The sequence below is a fragment of the Rhyacophila brunnea genome, unplaced genomic scaffold, assembly GCF_057557595.1.
Source record: "Rhyacophila brunnea isolate RB1 unplaced genomic scaffold, BYU_Rbru_1.0 scaffold_2, whole genome shotgun sequence".
NCBI lineage: Eukaryota > Metazoa > Arthropoda > Insecta > Trichoptera > Rhyacophilidae > Rhyacophila > Rhyacophila brunnea.
Window position 1 is genome coordinate 15456713 of NW_028232859.1, and position 15637 is coordinate 15472349.

Genomic DNA, 15637 nt, shown 5'->3' on the forward strand with positions numbered 1-15637 from the left:
CACAATCTTGTTTTCAACTTCACCTTCCTATATTGAGGCGATGTGTAGTGTTGTTACTGTATTACCACTAGGGATATCTAGGGACAGAATACAAAGCATTTAATTTAATACAGTTTATTGACAATCTACATTTTAAATGTTTTAGTTAATCGGAATGTATACGGACCTATCTAACAGCAATAAAAAATAAAAAATATTTTCTAATTCAAAGATAAACTTAGAATTTAAAAAAAAACTGTTATAAACTGTGTTTTTGTGTTGTACCTATATTATCCTGTATACACAGTTGTAAAGCATTTTCCTTATTTAGAAAATAAAATTAAAATTAAAAATAAAATCTGCAATACAAAGTTAGTCTGTTTTTTCGTTTACTTATTACAAATAGGTACAAATTTTTATATTAGTTATAAAATAATTTTGGAATACTATATATTTTCTATTATTCTCAAATTTCCGTATCACTTTTTTACTTCCCACGCCTTTGATCTGGGAGAAGTAAAAATCCAAGAATTTCCCGGAATTATATCTAAGGGTGTTAGTATCGTGTTTCTTCAGATTATATATTATTTACACTTAGAACGTAATAAATATGAATGTCATATTATTTATGACACGATGAATATATTTAATAAATTTTTAATTCGACTTTTCAAATTCAAACAAAATATTATAACTTTTTTGTAACTTTATGTAATTACCTAAAGTAGGTACCTACCTATTGGCTTATCATCATTTTATTATATTTTTTATAAAAGTGTATTCACGATGAATGCTTTGAGAATTTATACTAAGTAATAAGCCTGTTTATGACTTCTATTAAGAATAATATGCAAAAATTCTGGTTAATTTCCTTTACTAATTAAATATAGGTAAATAATATTTTTAAATATTAAAGCTCTGCATGGAATATTTAAAGGATATGAGAAGAATGGCTACTAAAAAATGCTCATATATTTACATATTATTATACTATGTCTTTTCACTTTTACTTCTTGATGGAAAGAATAATATACACTTATGTTACGTTATTATATTTCTTATCCTAGGTGGCCGAGTGGTAACTTGTATGCTTATAATATGTGTCCCAAAATATAGACCTAATAAGTAACTTCCATTTCTTTTAAACAAAAAAAATCTGTTAATACAACCTCTACTCTGTGGAAGCCCATAAAGATCTTTTTTAGAGGTGATGTAACCCAAGTCTGCTTGATCACCAGTTGGACCGATCCGATTTTGCGACTTGGGTTTCACGAGGACTCATTGGTGAGTATTTATTAAGTTTACAGCATCATATTATAGCAAAAGATGTGTTATATTTTTCAATTTAAAACTTTTTTTTATTAATTGAATATGTCTTAAAAACGACCTCGGTCTTGGGTTATAATACAAAATTGTGGATTAAAAAAATACCTACCCTAATTCAGTATTGAATATGTCTTAATAAAATATACTTATTTTTTATGACATTGTGATTGATACAAGAGCTTTCACGTTTAGAAAAATGCATCCACAAAAATTGCGTTAGTACAATATTTAAAGTGTTACCTACGGGGAATGGGACAACTGAACGTCAGGACAATTAGACACCAAACTGTCGTAGACACGTCAACAGAACGTAGACGATGAATTTTAACCAGTTTCTATCTACTACTTAGTAGTTTTAATTCAATTTACTCTTGACATAATGTTTTTTTTATTGCGGATTGAGAATTACCATGTCTAGGGCTTTATATAAAAATAAAAAACTCTTTTTTCGTTGGAACTTAAACATATGCACGATTAAGTCATTATTTACGTATGTAAATTCTCATGAACTATTAAATCATAATATAATAATAATAAAGTACGTATAAGTACCTAACGTCTATTTATTTTCGAATTGCGTGGCGTCCAGTTGTCCCGGCGCCAAATTGTCCTAGACCCTTCCCTACGTCATCTTTTCAAACTAAAACTGAAGTCACTACCTACTAACTTCATTGTTAACAAATCAGTTGTCAAATATTATTTACGTTGATGTGGTCTTTAATTGAATGGTTTGTAGCCAACTTGGTGAACCTTGGATCGATTATTATCAATTGACGACTCAGGTCTACGTCACAGACTCTATTTTATTACTACATCAAGCTGCAAACTGCATTTATCCGAATCGATTCTAAGTCGTAGACATTTTGCTTGACTTAATAATACGTTAATACGTTAATTAAAGCGGTGCTAAGTGTTACTAGGGCTAACGATAAAATTTGTATGGGTATATATTTAAATATATTTTTTTATAATTAATTATAATGATAACATAATTAATATATTTATTTTCACGTAAGTAGAAAAAAAATTATAATCGTTTTAATGTTTTTTTTTTATTTAATTTAAAAAACAACGTTTTTATATAAAATAAAAATGTGTTAATCGCGTTTTTCAAATTTTGCACGACTATTAGTAAATTTCGTCGTAATTAGGTAGGGCGCAGGTGCTTAAATTGGTAAAGTACATTGGCCGGATACACGTGCAAATCCTGTTCGGCACCATACTTTTTTCAAGGTTGCGAGGTGTTTGCGAACTATGTATTTTCAATAAATAACGTTACCTTCTTGAATCTTGTGAATTATTCGTTGAATAAAAAAATAGTTTATTTCAAAAGTATTCATATTGAATCGAGATTCAATAATAATACGAGTATGATCACGTGTAAATTATGAATAAAATTGTACTTTTCGTATAATGTTTCTAGATGTCCCCAGTAAAACTACACTCCCGATTAAGTATAGACTAAACATTCTAGACAACAATCAAAATTTTGAATAACTTCAAAGTCATTTCAAATGCACAACAACAATCATATTAATATTTATCAGTCCAGATATTATACTAAAAAATAATCAAGCAAGTTTAGAATATTACTAATCAGTGGCGTATCTATCTCATCGCAACATTATACAATGGATTAGGGTCCAGCCGCACAAGAGTCCCTAAATCGTAGTCTAATAGTTGTTAATATTTTTTTCTATTTTATTGTTAATACGATTCTCAAGAATTCTAAACTTTTATCAGGAAGATATTATCTGTAATTATTATTTATTGTGGAGTTTTTATTGTAGTGTTTTTATTTTTTTGAACGAAGGTTTAAAAAAAGCTTTGCATAAGTTTTGCATAGGGATATTTATAGCTACGCTACTGACACTACTAGATGTAAGTTTTTAATAATAAATAAATCTTTCAATGATTCACGTAAATAGCACTGACTTGCGTATATATATTATAATATTATACATTGCATATTTTCAATTTTTTTAAACTAATTTGGCTACCGAATATATTTGTTGAAAAATTGAAGACGCCTGTATTTTCCAGACGTTTTCTTTATTTCACTTAACTATAAGTAGGTCAATTATGAGAGTACGTCATAAAAACATCCATCTGAAAGATGCATATCATTAATAATTTTGGAGCCAAAATAATGCTATCACCAACAATAAAGAAAGTCTATCTTGGACTTTGGTGTCTTATTTGTCTCCATTTAAACAAGAATGCATAATTCAACATATTATTATATTAGGTTGCTATGCTTATTTAAAATGATTATTACATTAGCAACTTTTAACATTATCTCACGTTTGCTATATTATTGTCAATATGACGTTTAAGTACTCACTATATTTCTTTTTATAAATCGGGACAGAATTGAATATTGGACGAAATCCCTTCTCAGGTGCAGCCGTGAAAGCTTTCTTTGACAACTCGAGCTGAATACTATAGTAGAACAGTTTAAAGATGAATATACGCAGGTGTGATTTATTTCCGTGCACAATAATGTAAGTAATTAGGCAGGCATAATATTATTACAGTCACAATTATATATCAAGCCTGTATCATCGATTTCTCACACTTGTCACCCGATTATGTCAAGTTTCGTATCAAAACTATCGAACCTCACGGTAATGAAGTGATATGTTTATAAATGATAGTATTTATGGCGTACTTACTACTGAGCGTGGATCAAAATTATAGTACAAATACTATAAAAGTATAGTACTGTTAGCAACAAAGCCTTCAACTGTTAATTCAGTAACTACCCTTTTTTGAGACTAAACGTAGGACAATTAACAGTAGGAGCGTAAGTGGCTGTCAGACGAACGAAAAGATACTTCATACCTATTAAAATCTTGATTCATTAAATTCGTAAAGGATTGAATATTGAATGCGATGCGAACTGAATTACAAACCGGGTCAAATGACAAAGCAGCCAGGACTTCGGTATGTACAAACTGGGATATATGGTAAGTCTTTATTTCATGATTTCAGCTCTCAAGAAAGTAGCTCCAGTTTCTACTAAAAACATGATTTGGTACATAGAAAAAAATGTTTTTAGGGTTCAAGACAAAAATATTCTAAAAACATTTTAAATTCAATGTATTGTAAAACAAGTATTTATAGGCCTTCCATGGACTGAAACCGTATGCGGTTTCGAACTGTGTGCTATACTAAGCTTATATTTTCTGGTCATGGAAATATATTTCCACAAAGTATATTATAAGCATCTGATCGTATCCGTTTATACCATACACTTACACTTACAAATTTAGTTAAAATATATATTTATAAACAAAAATCATATGTTTAGTATGGCATACGGATCTAAACCGCATACGGTTTCAGTCCATGGATGGCCTCTTAGTTCGACGAATGTATGAGTATGTTTGTTTCCCCAATTAAAAGGCGTGTGATGTACTCCATAAAAAGAAACTCCAGGGAAAGATAGTGGGCAGCAGATGCGTGGGGTGAAGAAGATTCTCTTAGCTACGCAAAATTCATACTTGGCTCAATCTCCAAGGCGTTGGTGATCTGATAGATTGGCTCAGGATAGGATGATCTACTTACCGCAATCTGGTCACCAACTTTCTATAGAAGACAGCACAAGAATAATATGTGTGAATTAATGTATCTGTTTTCCATCATCAGTTAACTCTAGATTCTACTATATTCGCCATTCGGTATGCGCAGGACTTTCCGATTTTTACCCATTTAGAGCACAGAGATGACAATCTGGAAATCTTGCAGTATTTGGTCACGTCAAAGATCGGAGAGGACGAGGAAGAGCTCCGATAAGATTAAGAATGCCACGAGTTTTCCACTAGCCCATTCTGCTGAATGCCAGAATGTGTGGAGCCAATCTGTCAGATGGCCAAATCAATGATATTACGATGGCGTGTTTGTAGTACCTGTGTATATTAAATTTATTTGTAATATTTCTACAAATTACTGGGGATATGGGATAGATATTACCCGGGGCGAGTTTATGGATGCGGATGCTCAAGTCACTGACGATAAAAAAATAAAATGACAACCATAAATTCCAACTATGTACCTTGAAAAAAATCAATATACTTAAGTATATATAATTTCTAGCCACATCTATAACTTAAAATATGTACATATTATTGAAGATGATGGTAGGTAATATAATACTATTTGTGGTATATTTATTGTGTACAAGTACGTATTTGTTTTAACGTGTATTTTATATACCCCTTTGATATTAGTTGCAGGGATTTTGTTATGCTTTGGTTAATATTTTATATCTAATTTATAATAAATACGCAATTTTTTTAAGATTTTCAAATAATGTAATAATTTCAACAGATTTCGACTGTTTCAATGCCCCCTTTAAAATCTACTAACGAATTGATTGCGTAATCCGCCTCAAAGAAGATCACCCCTGTACCTTTATTATGTAATTCTTTTCGTTTGCAAGCATAACTATCACAATATTATTTGCAACAATGAATGTACGCAATACTTACTGTCAAATAGCTAGTAACATAAACATAAAAATATTATTAGGTGCGACATACTACCATATTATTATTTATAACATAACTATAAGTCATGACATGACAGTCGTGTGTATATTTTAGTTGGTGACTTGATTGAATTTTGCCTCCAATGATCACGTCTGTCAATGATTATGTCTATCAATGATTTTGTCTGGACGTGTTTACGTTATCGTTCAAGTGCATGAATTTCACGAATACCCAGTTGATTCTGTATGCAAAAAGATGGTTATAGCCTGCAATAAATCCGCGTATGGCGTGAATATGTTGATAAGTCTAATAACATCAATTCTCATGGCTGCTCTTTGTAAGGTTGGTACTCTGTGGTAAATCAGGAATGTTTTTAAATTTTATTTATTTGAGAATTTATAAGCATTTTACTAAAATTTAAAATCATCCAAAACCATATAATCTGATTTACCACAGAATAGTGAATACCAACCTTACAAAGGGCTGCCCTGACAATTGATATTTTTATAGTTATCAATATATTCACACCACACACGAAACTAATATATTATTTCGCTAACGTGTCAATTTTCAAACAAGTACTTAATGTCAATTATCAAGCAAAACATAAATAAATCTAGCGTAGTCAGATAATATTATATCGTAGTGCTAAATAAAATTGTGCTGGATCACTGTTTTTCAATCCTAATAACCCTCCCCCCTCCGACTTCTAAAAACACACATTTTTCAATAATTTGCCGATGCTCATGTACCTATCGACAATTCCGAATTTCACGGCGTTAGATAAAAAACAAAACAATACATTTTCTCATAATTCGACTGACCAATCGCTGCTCTCACATTTTTTATATCTAGTGTATTGAGTATGAAAATACGTCTGAATTAATCTCGATTTTACTACAAATTACATTATTAAAAATTATCAATGATTTTTTTATATTCACATGACTCAAAATTATTATGAGAACTGTTCGAAGAAGTGCCGGAGCGCGCTCGAGAAATACGTCCCGGATCCCGGAACCCGGTCTCGCTACACTAAATATATCCTAAAGAAAGCACAGGATTTGTCTTGATCAGTATTTTTTCTTCTTCAAATAAATTTATTCGTTTATAAACAATGTTCTCTAATAATTAAGTATCTCTTATAACGATCATGACCGATTTCATTCCCTTAATATGCATTGTCAACGTATACCAAAAATATATAATAATTATTCATGACAACATGTAACAATTTCATGTAATTCATAGAACAGAATACTTACGCTGACGGTAGCATTTCAAATAGGAAAGTATAAGTGTCAATTTCATAAATTTATACCCTTCATAAATCTATCTAGAAAATAAATTGAGTGTATTTTATTAGTACAGTTTTAATGCAAAGGAGTCATAAAATAAAAATTAAGACGTTCAGTACACTGTCGTGTTTTCCTAGGTAGGTACATTGCGCACACGAACGCAATATTGACAAATTGAATACAAAACTTTAGTACAATACATAACACGTAATACGACATAATACCGAACATGCACGTTTGAATGACGTATTCGTATTCAATGCTAATATAAAGGTATGCATGTTAGAAAACAATAGATTTACAGATAAAATGTACCTACATGATCAATAAAACTCTCGTGTTTTATTGATCGTCTACAATTTCCACATTTCTATTGAATAATTTGTTCAAAAAAACTAACTGTACGCTCAGTCAACTACAAATATATATATAAGAGAGAGACTACAACCTTTTGAACATCATAATGATTATGTTCAATACAATAATCTTTTTTTTCAATACATTCAATAAATAAAACGCTAACGTTTACCAAAAATATGTATTTTCTTCTTCTTCTTTCGACCATGTCCGATCCTAATAGAATCATATGGGCCTCCACAGAGTGGAGTTTTGTATTGACAGATTTTGTTTTTACGATAAATGGATGTCAGCCACTTGCTTAACCTATTAGGTCCATACTCTGACTCATAAACAAATTGAAAAACAATATGTGTATTTGCCAGACCCAGGATTCGAGCCTGGGACCCACGACGTAATAGGCCTATGCTAAAACACAATTTCATTAATCGCATTATTCACAAAAAATTGAAGTATAATAATATATTGTTTTTTTTTGTCAACCTGTAGTTAAATTCCGAATGTATTTTGCTAAAGGCTAACAACGATTATTCATTTTAAAACAGTATTTTAGAATAATAGTCGCTTTGTATTCTGTCCTTCTAAGTAAAAAGACAGTGTTTTTAGTTTTAGTGAAATGAAAACCCAAGTTTTAATCTATATTTTCTCTTATATTATGTAAAATTATTGGATTGTTTTGACATAATATAAGAGAAAAAATAGTTTAAAACTTGGTTCTCATTTCACTAAAACCAAAAATACTGTCTTTTTATTTAGCAGAAAAGTATAGCTCCACATTATGCTACAGTCAGTAAGATGGAGTATAGAAAACATATCAAACATCTTGAACATCTATTTATTGGATTCAGATCCAAAAAAAATACTTGAATTTCACTCTAACTTTACTTTAAAACCATATCCAATTCTAAAAATATCATTAACGGTTGTATTAACAGAGTTTTTTAAATATAAATGGATGTTAACCACTTACTCAACATATTAGGTCGATACTCTCGTTCAAATACATATTCAAAAACAACGTGTGAATTTGACAGAGGTTCGTATTCGGGGTCCACGGCATTATAAGCCGACGCTGTAACCGCTCGGGTATCGTGGGTGTTAGTGGGAATTGGCATCTACTTAGATATTCATATCGCTAGCCCTTCGTGCACTCAGTAAATCTACTGCTAAATAACTAGGTGCTGCTGTTAGATTGTGGGCGTCTAACTATTATTATACCTACTTTAATCATAAGTAACGATATATAATATAAATTAATGTCTTTAATGTTGCGGTGAGTTGAAATAAATATTTCCGAGAACATTAATCAAGTACTTACTCACATAAGTAGGTACAATTAACATCTAAATATTATGACATTCAATCATTTTTCCAATAACAGTTAGCATGACAAGAAGTTGTATGTACATATTCATTTAGGGTCGTATAATACGTAGCTCAGATCAACAATACTCGTATAGTATAATTAAATGTAATAACATGTGGTTCTTTTGATTTCAGTATGTACACAATTTAAAAAAAATGGCTAAGTTACAAAGATGTCTATTGAATCTTCTTTCACATTGAACCATCTGTGATTTACCTATAAAATCGAAAGCTTTGACGTAAATGTCACGTTTATATGCAAAATTTATTATTCAAATGCACACTTCTTATTTCAAATTATATATGAATATTAATGGTTCTAGTACTTTCTTACCACCACTTTCTTACCACCACTTTCATACGTTTAGGCTCCGTCTCTATAGAGTATAAAAGAATGTTTTATTCAACATATTTGATAAGTTATCATTTTCATTTCTAAGCGTAGCATGTGAATCTCCAGATATGTTATAGTAATTGAAATAGAGTTTTTTTAAGATAAATGGTTGTTTAACCAGGTCACATATTATAAATTGTAAGTGTAACATTTTGCCATGAGAAATATATGACCGTATACTATACGGTCATCTCCATAGTACCGAGATGAAAGAATTACGCGTTGTTCGTGGAGCATTGCAGACAATAATGTCCCCATTTTATTAGATTCAATATGAACATTAATTTGATATTGATTAGTTTCAAATATCTGATAATAACGCTATCATTATTGTTATCAGCTGATATTAAATTTGATAGGTCCGATTTGATATTTTATCTAACCTAACAAATAATCCAGTAGGTATATCTGCTATTTTCAAAATTTGTTTGCCGCTGGCTTCCTGTAAACCGACAAGAACCGTGTTTTATTTTAGACATGAATTTTATCTCAGTACTATACGACCCAAAGAGGTTGGACGGTATTTAAAATACGATACGACCATATATTTCCGATACAACATTTCACGGTGAAGTATGATACGGGGAACTGCATACGTACAAATTTCCGGAAACTGTTTAACCATTCGTTCAACCCATTGGACCCTTGTTATTGATCAAATGCATTTAATTGAGAATGAGATTTGAAGTTATAATGGGAAAGTCGTGAGTGGAGTGCTTAATATAATATTATGAATGATACTCATTACAATATATATTACATTAAGTATATCAAATAATATGCAATGAATAGTCACAGATAAATTTTATAAAATCAATATGGATTTCCAATAAATTATCGCTGAATCTCCCAAAATTAAAAGGCTATATGTATTAATTATAAATATATATAGATTCGCTGTATTTTGATGTGTCACCTGCGACCACTACTATTTCCGCGTGTCTAATATTAGGACACGTGGAAAAGGTCAACCATATTGAAAACTCAACCCGGCCTGTCAAAATCCACCCTTCTATGGAAGGGGTAGGCTTACAGTGCATTCATCCTCGACTGATGCAACATCTCCCTACAATTTCAACGATTTTTCCGATACCAACGCATATACATTTGTAGTATGCTTCTATTGTATTATAAATTTTTACACTGGCAAGTTTTTAATATTTAGCTATAGTTTAAATTAATCGAATGATTAATAAGTTAATACAACCGTCTCTGAAACCGATGATACGAAATGTATATAATATTGTATTTTTATGTACCTATGTGTGTGTTTAATATAATAAAAAAAGTATTTGAAAACCAAAGAATATAGTTAGTTAATGAGATTATTTATGACTCATTATATTTCAAAGATTGTAGTAATTATTATATATTATTCTTGAATTATAATTATCATTCTATTTGTTTAAAAAATCTTTATTTATGGACAATATAGTATATTTACAACTTATATAAATTATAAAAAATCATAAAGTGTTCTGCTGTTTTTTTTTCACAAAATAATCCTAGAAAATCATTTAATTATAGTTCAGTTAAACTGTGTACGTATTCTCGTTATAATATTTATCATTATTTATTATAAATTATAAAAAAATACACGTATAATAAGAAATAAATTAATACTCGATATTACTACTCTACAGTATACATATCATTGTTTTATATTATGTTGTTGACCACATATCCCAGTCACCAAAATCAATTCTTCGAAATTGTATTATGGATGATTAGCACAATCAAGGTGTTGACAGTAAATATTACAAAAATATGTTTAAATTTTCAAAGAACACGTTGAGTTTTCAATTCCATATGTACATGTCATGCCATGTGAAACATCTCAGCGACATTCCGTCATTTATTATGTATTGAATGTCGTTCTAAATTACCGAGTTATTTCAATATGATTTAGTCCTTGATAATAATCATTTTAATTTGAATAGTTAGCACAATTAAACGGTTGACAGCAATCAACACAAATTAATCCCGAATTAACCTATAGCGCATCGTTTCCCCGGTTTTCCGGCAAACCAGCATTGGACGAAAAAAAATCATTTCCCGCCCTTGCGCGCAGGCTCGGCGGGTTATTGTGTTTGTCATTTTTGAGATAAATGAATGATTTACTCACCATTTGGTGTGTGATTGTGGATTTGTCCATGGTGATGCATGTCTCGGAACACCGTCTTTTTGCTACACACCTGATCGCTCTCATGACACAGACACGACTGAAAGAGTGTGCTGGAAATACGGACCACGTAGAAGTTACAAGGGGCGAGAAAAGGGAGACTCAGTGCGCACGCGTTAACAGCTGGAAATATCCAAGGGTAATTTTTATCTAAAATTTGTTTGAAAATATGTTTGTTTAAAACTTAACTTTTGTTTTAAACCTTCAGTGGACATAGAAAGTTTCACAAAATTAGTCAAATTTCACACATAACTTGAATTCCATGAATACGGCGAGTCAGTTTTGTTTGAAATTTGATTTCATTAAATATCAGCAAAAACATCAGCACTCAGATTTCACAAAGCGCACGTGTAGTAGGTGATGTATAATAAATTAAAAGATTTTAATACATTTAAACTACTGAAATATTATCATTACTCTATACCAGTGGTTCTTAACCTTTTCCAAGTCACGGTGCACTTTTGATCATAAGAAAAAATGGCGGTGCACCAAAATAAAACGGTCAGAAAACGACGAAAAATATGCGGACATAATTTTTATTACAAATTAACCAGATTACATAACAGTCAAAGAAGAAAAAATTAAGAAAAGGTATATATCAGGGAACTCAGAAATAATGGGAACTGAAATACCCAACGGGTAAGACAATAGCAGGTAACCGTCTCGAGTAAGGAAGAATCCGGGTTAAATTTACACACGTGTCAAGAATACGTGGTACGTCTAATACTGAGAACTGCCCTGGTTTATGCATTTACGCTCATTTAATGTTGGTGTATTACACACACTATTGCACGTGCATAATGCGTGCTTCATTTTCGTAGGACACTCACACATTCAAAAACCCTGCTTCAACGTGCGGCGTATTGAATATAGCCAATCGGTATTATATTTATTATCTGTTCTGTGGTATATATATATATATATATACATATATGGAAAAACTGTAACTAAAATTACTCTTAACAAAATGGAATTTATTTGATGTGAAAATCAATTAATGTGATACCATATGTATCACATTAATTACCTGAGCTTGACGGAAGTCTTTCTCGTTTTTTAGTTATTATAGTTATTGTTGAGAAACCGAGCTAACACAAATATTATGATGTTGAAATCTCTAACAAGATTTTCAGTGCCCTCGTGCAGATAACTGGACAGAAATCCAAAATTCTCCATAGTTATTTCAGACAATTTAATTTCAGTACTAGTAATAATAGAGTACGATCTGTTAAGGTGACAAATTCTTCTTCTTCTTCTTGGTACATTTTCATAATTTCGCGGATTTTTCTGCTATTATCATTTTTTCGCGGTGCACTTGCACCAAGCTAGCGGTGCAGTGGTTAAGGACCACTGCTCTATAGATAGCTCCATAAAATTTCCCTTAAATGCATGATTTAATCTCTTTTGAGATATACCATGTGAATATATTATTATGAAAAAAAGCATTTTTTTAAACTAAAAAAAACAGTTTAAAAAACTTTTCGAAAATATGTTTAAAATATTTTCATTTCAAATAAACACACCATTGCACATATCATACGATACATAATTATCATGAAGCTTATTCAAAAATAATTTTAAGTTAAAAAAATCGTATAAATTACACTAAAATTTACATATTCATTATGTACCCTAAAACAGTTTATCAATAACATAGGCATTAATGGAAAACTAGTTAATCATTTTTTTTTTGTGGTATTTTCCTGCGTGTTGGGTTTTCAGCGATATATACCGAGTGGCTACAAATGTTGGTGTTTAGTGGGTATGCCTTCAATAAAAACTGGTATTCAACCCTTTGCAATTTGTCGCACGGTTTCATGGGGAGGCGCTCTGTTGGCCTTATATATTATTCCACACCCTCAAATGCTCAATCCACATCTTATGCGGGCAGTCTGACCAATGCATAGTATTTTGAATTTTCCGTATAATGAGTTGTAATATCGAGAGCTCAGTAAAGATCACCCCTTGGATTTGGATGATGTTAGTTCATGTTCCGTTCGGTACAAATGACGTTTCTGACATTGTTTCTACATTATGTATGAATAAGGCATACTATACATACAACGATGTTGTGATTAGGTTTATCGTTCATGTACAAAAGCATCACTCATTATTACACTTAATTTTGAAGAACGCACAAAATTTGCGGATACCACTTTTTTATTGTTTTGCTTTTTAACTTCGGTATATTCACACCCGCGAGCAGAAGGTTGGAGAGAACCATAGACTATAGATACCTGGAGAGGACCCATTTTTGAGTTGCTTTGCTCCAGCTCCGCTCCGGTACCTAAAACTTACTTTGGCTCCGCTCTGGGAAAAAAAATTAATAGGTATTATATGTATACAAATGTTTTTGAAGTTATATTTCTCTAAGCGCGTTTGGAAAATCAGATCAGAGTGTATTTTGGCGTGTGACATGTAACACATAATTTATTTTTTCACACAAAAATAAACGCACTCGATTGGATTCGAACCACCGATTGTACGGTTATCAGCCGATCGCACTACCATTACGCCACGGTATGATACTCCAATCGTGACGATTATACATATAGCTTAGAATTGTTCAATTTCCTAGGCAGCGAATTTATTATTGTCGGCCATTTGCAATTCCTTACGTAAACAAACTATTAAACGTCAGAGAGGCAGTTGTCACTTTAAAAATAAAAACAACGATAAATAATTATATAATTTAGTAATATAAGTTAAAGTGTATAGAAATAAGCCAACGGCGTTAAAATAAGCGGTCATTTTTCTTGAGTGTGTAATTTAACAATATAATTAAGAACTAGTCGAAGAATCTAGGTTATCACATGTTTTGCTTTTGTTTTGTTACGCCAAAGAAGTATAACTTCTAACGCGCGTACATAAGTACACACACCGTTTTTTTTTTAAATAAGTAGATTTAAAACAAAGTTTATTATTCGTCAATTTAATTATTAATTCTATTAAACAAAATTTCCAACAGCAAATCGTCTTTCATTATCCGCACTTCTCACTTAGAATTAATTTTAGTACTAAAATAACCTCTCGACACTCGCTTGGGTGGTGGGTATACTGGATACGACTCGACATGCCGCTTGAATCCGACTTCGTGTCAAATATAATATTTTCCTAATTATAATAAAAAAAAAAAACCTCCAGAGCAGTGGAGCACTACAAACTTTCAGTGCTCCGGCTCCGATCCTGCTCCCGGTAAAACCCATTGCTCCACTGCTCGGTGCTCCTGCTCCGAACTCCGCACCAACGCTCTGCTTAATAGTGTATTAATAAGATTTTAATGTTTCATTGCCTGCCTCTTCTTACATAGAATTAATTTTAGTACAGAAAATAACCTCTCGACACTCGTTTGGGTAGTGGGCATACTGGATACAACTCGACATGCAGACTTAAGCGTCAACCTATAGCGTCGTGGATCCCTGGTTCGAATCCTGTCTCTGGCAAGTACACATATTATTTTTCAATTTGTGTATAAGTCAGAGAATGTACCTAATAGGTTAAGCAAGTGGCTGACATCCATTTCTCGTAAAAACAAAATCTGTTAATACAAACCTCGACTCAGGATTTTCATCGGATTTTAGGACGACGAAAATTTAATAATACTAAAAAAAACATCCGGAGCACTACAAATTTTCGGTGCTCCGGGTAAAACCTCATTGCTCCACTGCACCGTGCTTTCGCTCCGAGCTCCGCTCCAACGCTCTGCCTGCGAGAGCTTTCAGTTGATTAGCATCAGTAACGTCCCTAGGCAAAGTGCCGCTCTTAATCAGACTGTGTAGTATGAACGAGTGATGTCCCTTTCATTTTTAATTTCAAATTGTTACTAGTTATTGTTTCATTTTTAATTTCAAATTGTACCTAGGTACTTATATGGAAGTCTATGCCACTTGTAGGCTTGGAGGCACTCAATTTTCTCTGTGCGATAAACCGCCATTGCAGTAAGTAATAGATATGTATTACAATGGGTCAGGACTTTCTATACTTCGATTATGTTTTAAACTAAGATGTCGATACCTACTTTCTAATGAAGCGACCACACGAATTTGTATTCGATTCTTTATTCGCCGCCCTTAAGCAACGCGTGGCCTGCCTACCCCCACGTGTCGTAACTGATTAGCACACATTTTAAAGTATTTCATATATTCAAACATATCGCCTGTTTAAAGTCTACTCGTCCATATAGCTCGATACTTTTCCGGATCTTGGCATTTAAAAAATTTACATTACTAGTTAGTAAGAAACT

General features: G+C 31.8%; 1 protein-coding gene across 1 annotated transcript in view; it reads right to left on the bottom strand.

The window, feature by feature from the left end:
- The window catches only part of LOC147071932 (b(0,+)-type amino acid transporter 1-like), a 144160-nt gene extending 132729 nt beyond the window's left edge, over positions 1-11431 (bottom strand). Inside the window, exon 1 of the mRNA XM_085946735.1 lies at positions 11338-11431. Within this exon, the coding sequence (XP_085802861.1) occupies positions 11338-11377 (40 nt within the window). The 5' untranslated portion in view covers positions 11378-11431. The remainder of the gene's footprint in view (positions 1-11337) is intronic.
- Positions 11432-15637: the final 4206 nt, after the last annotated feature.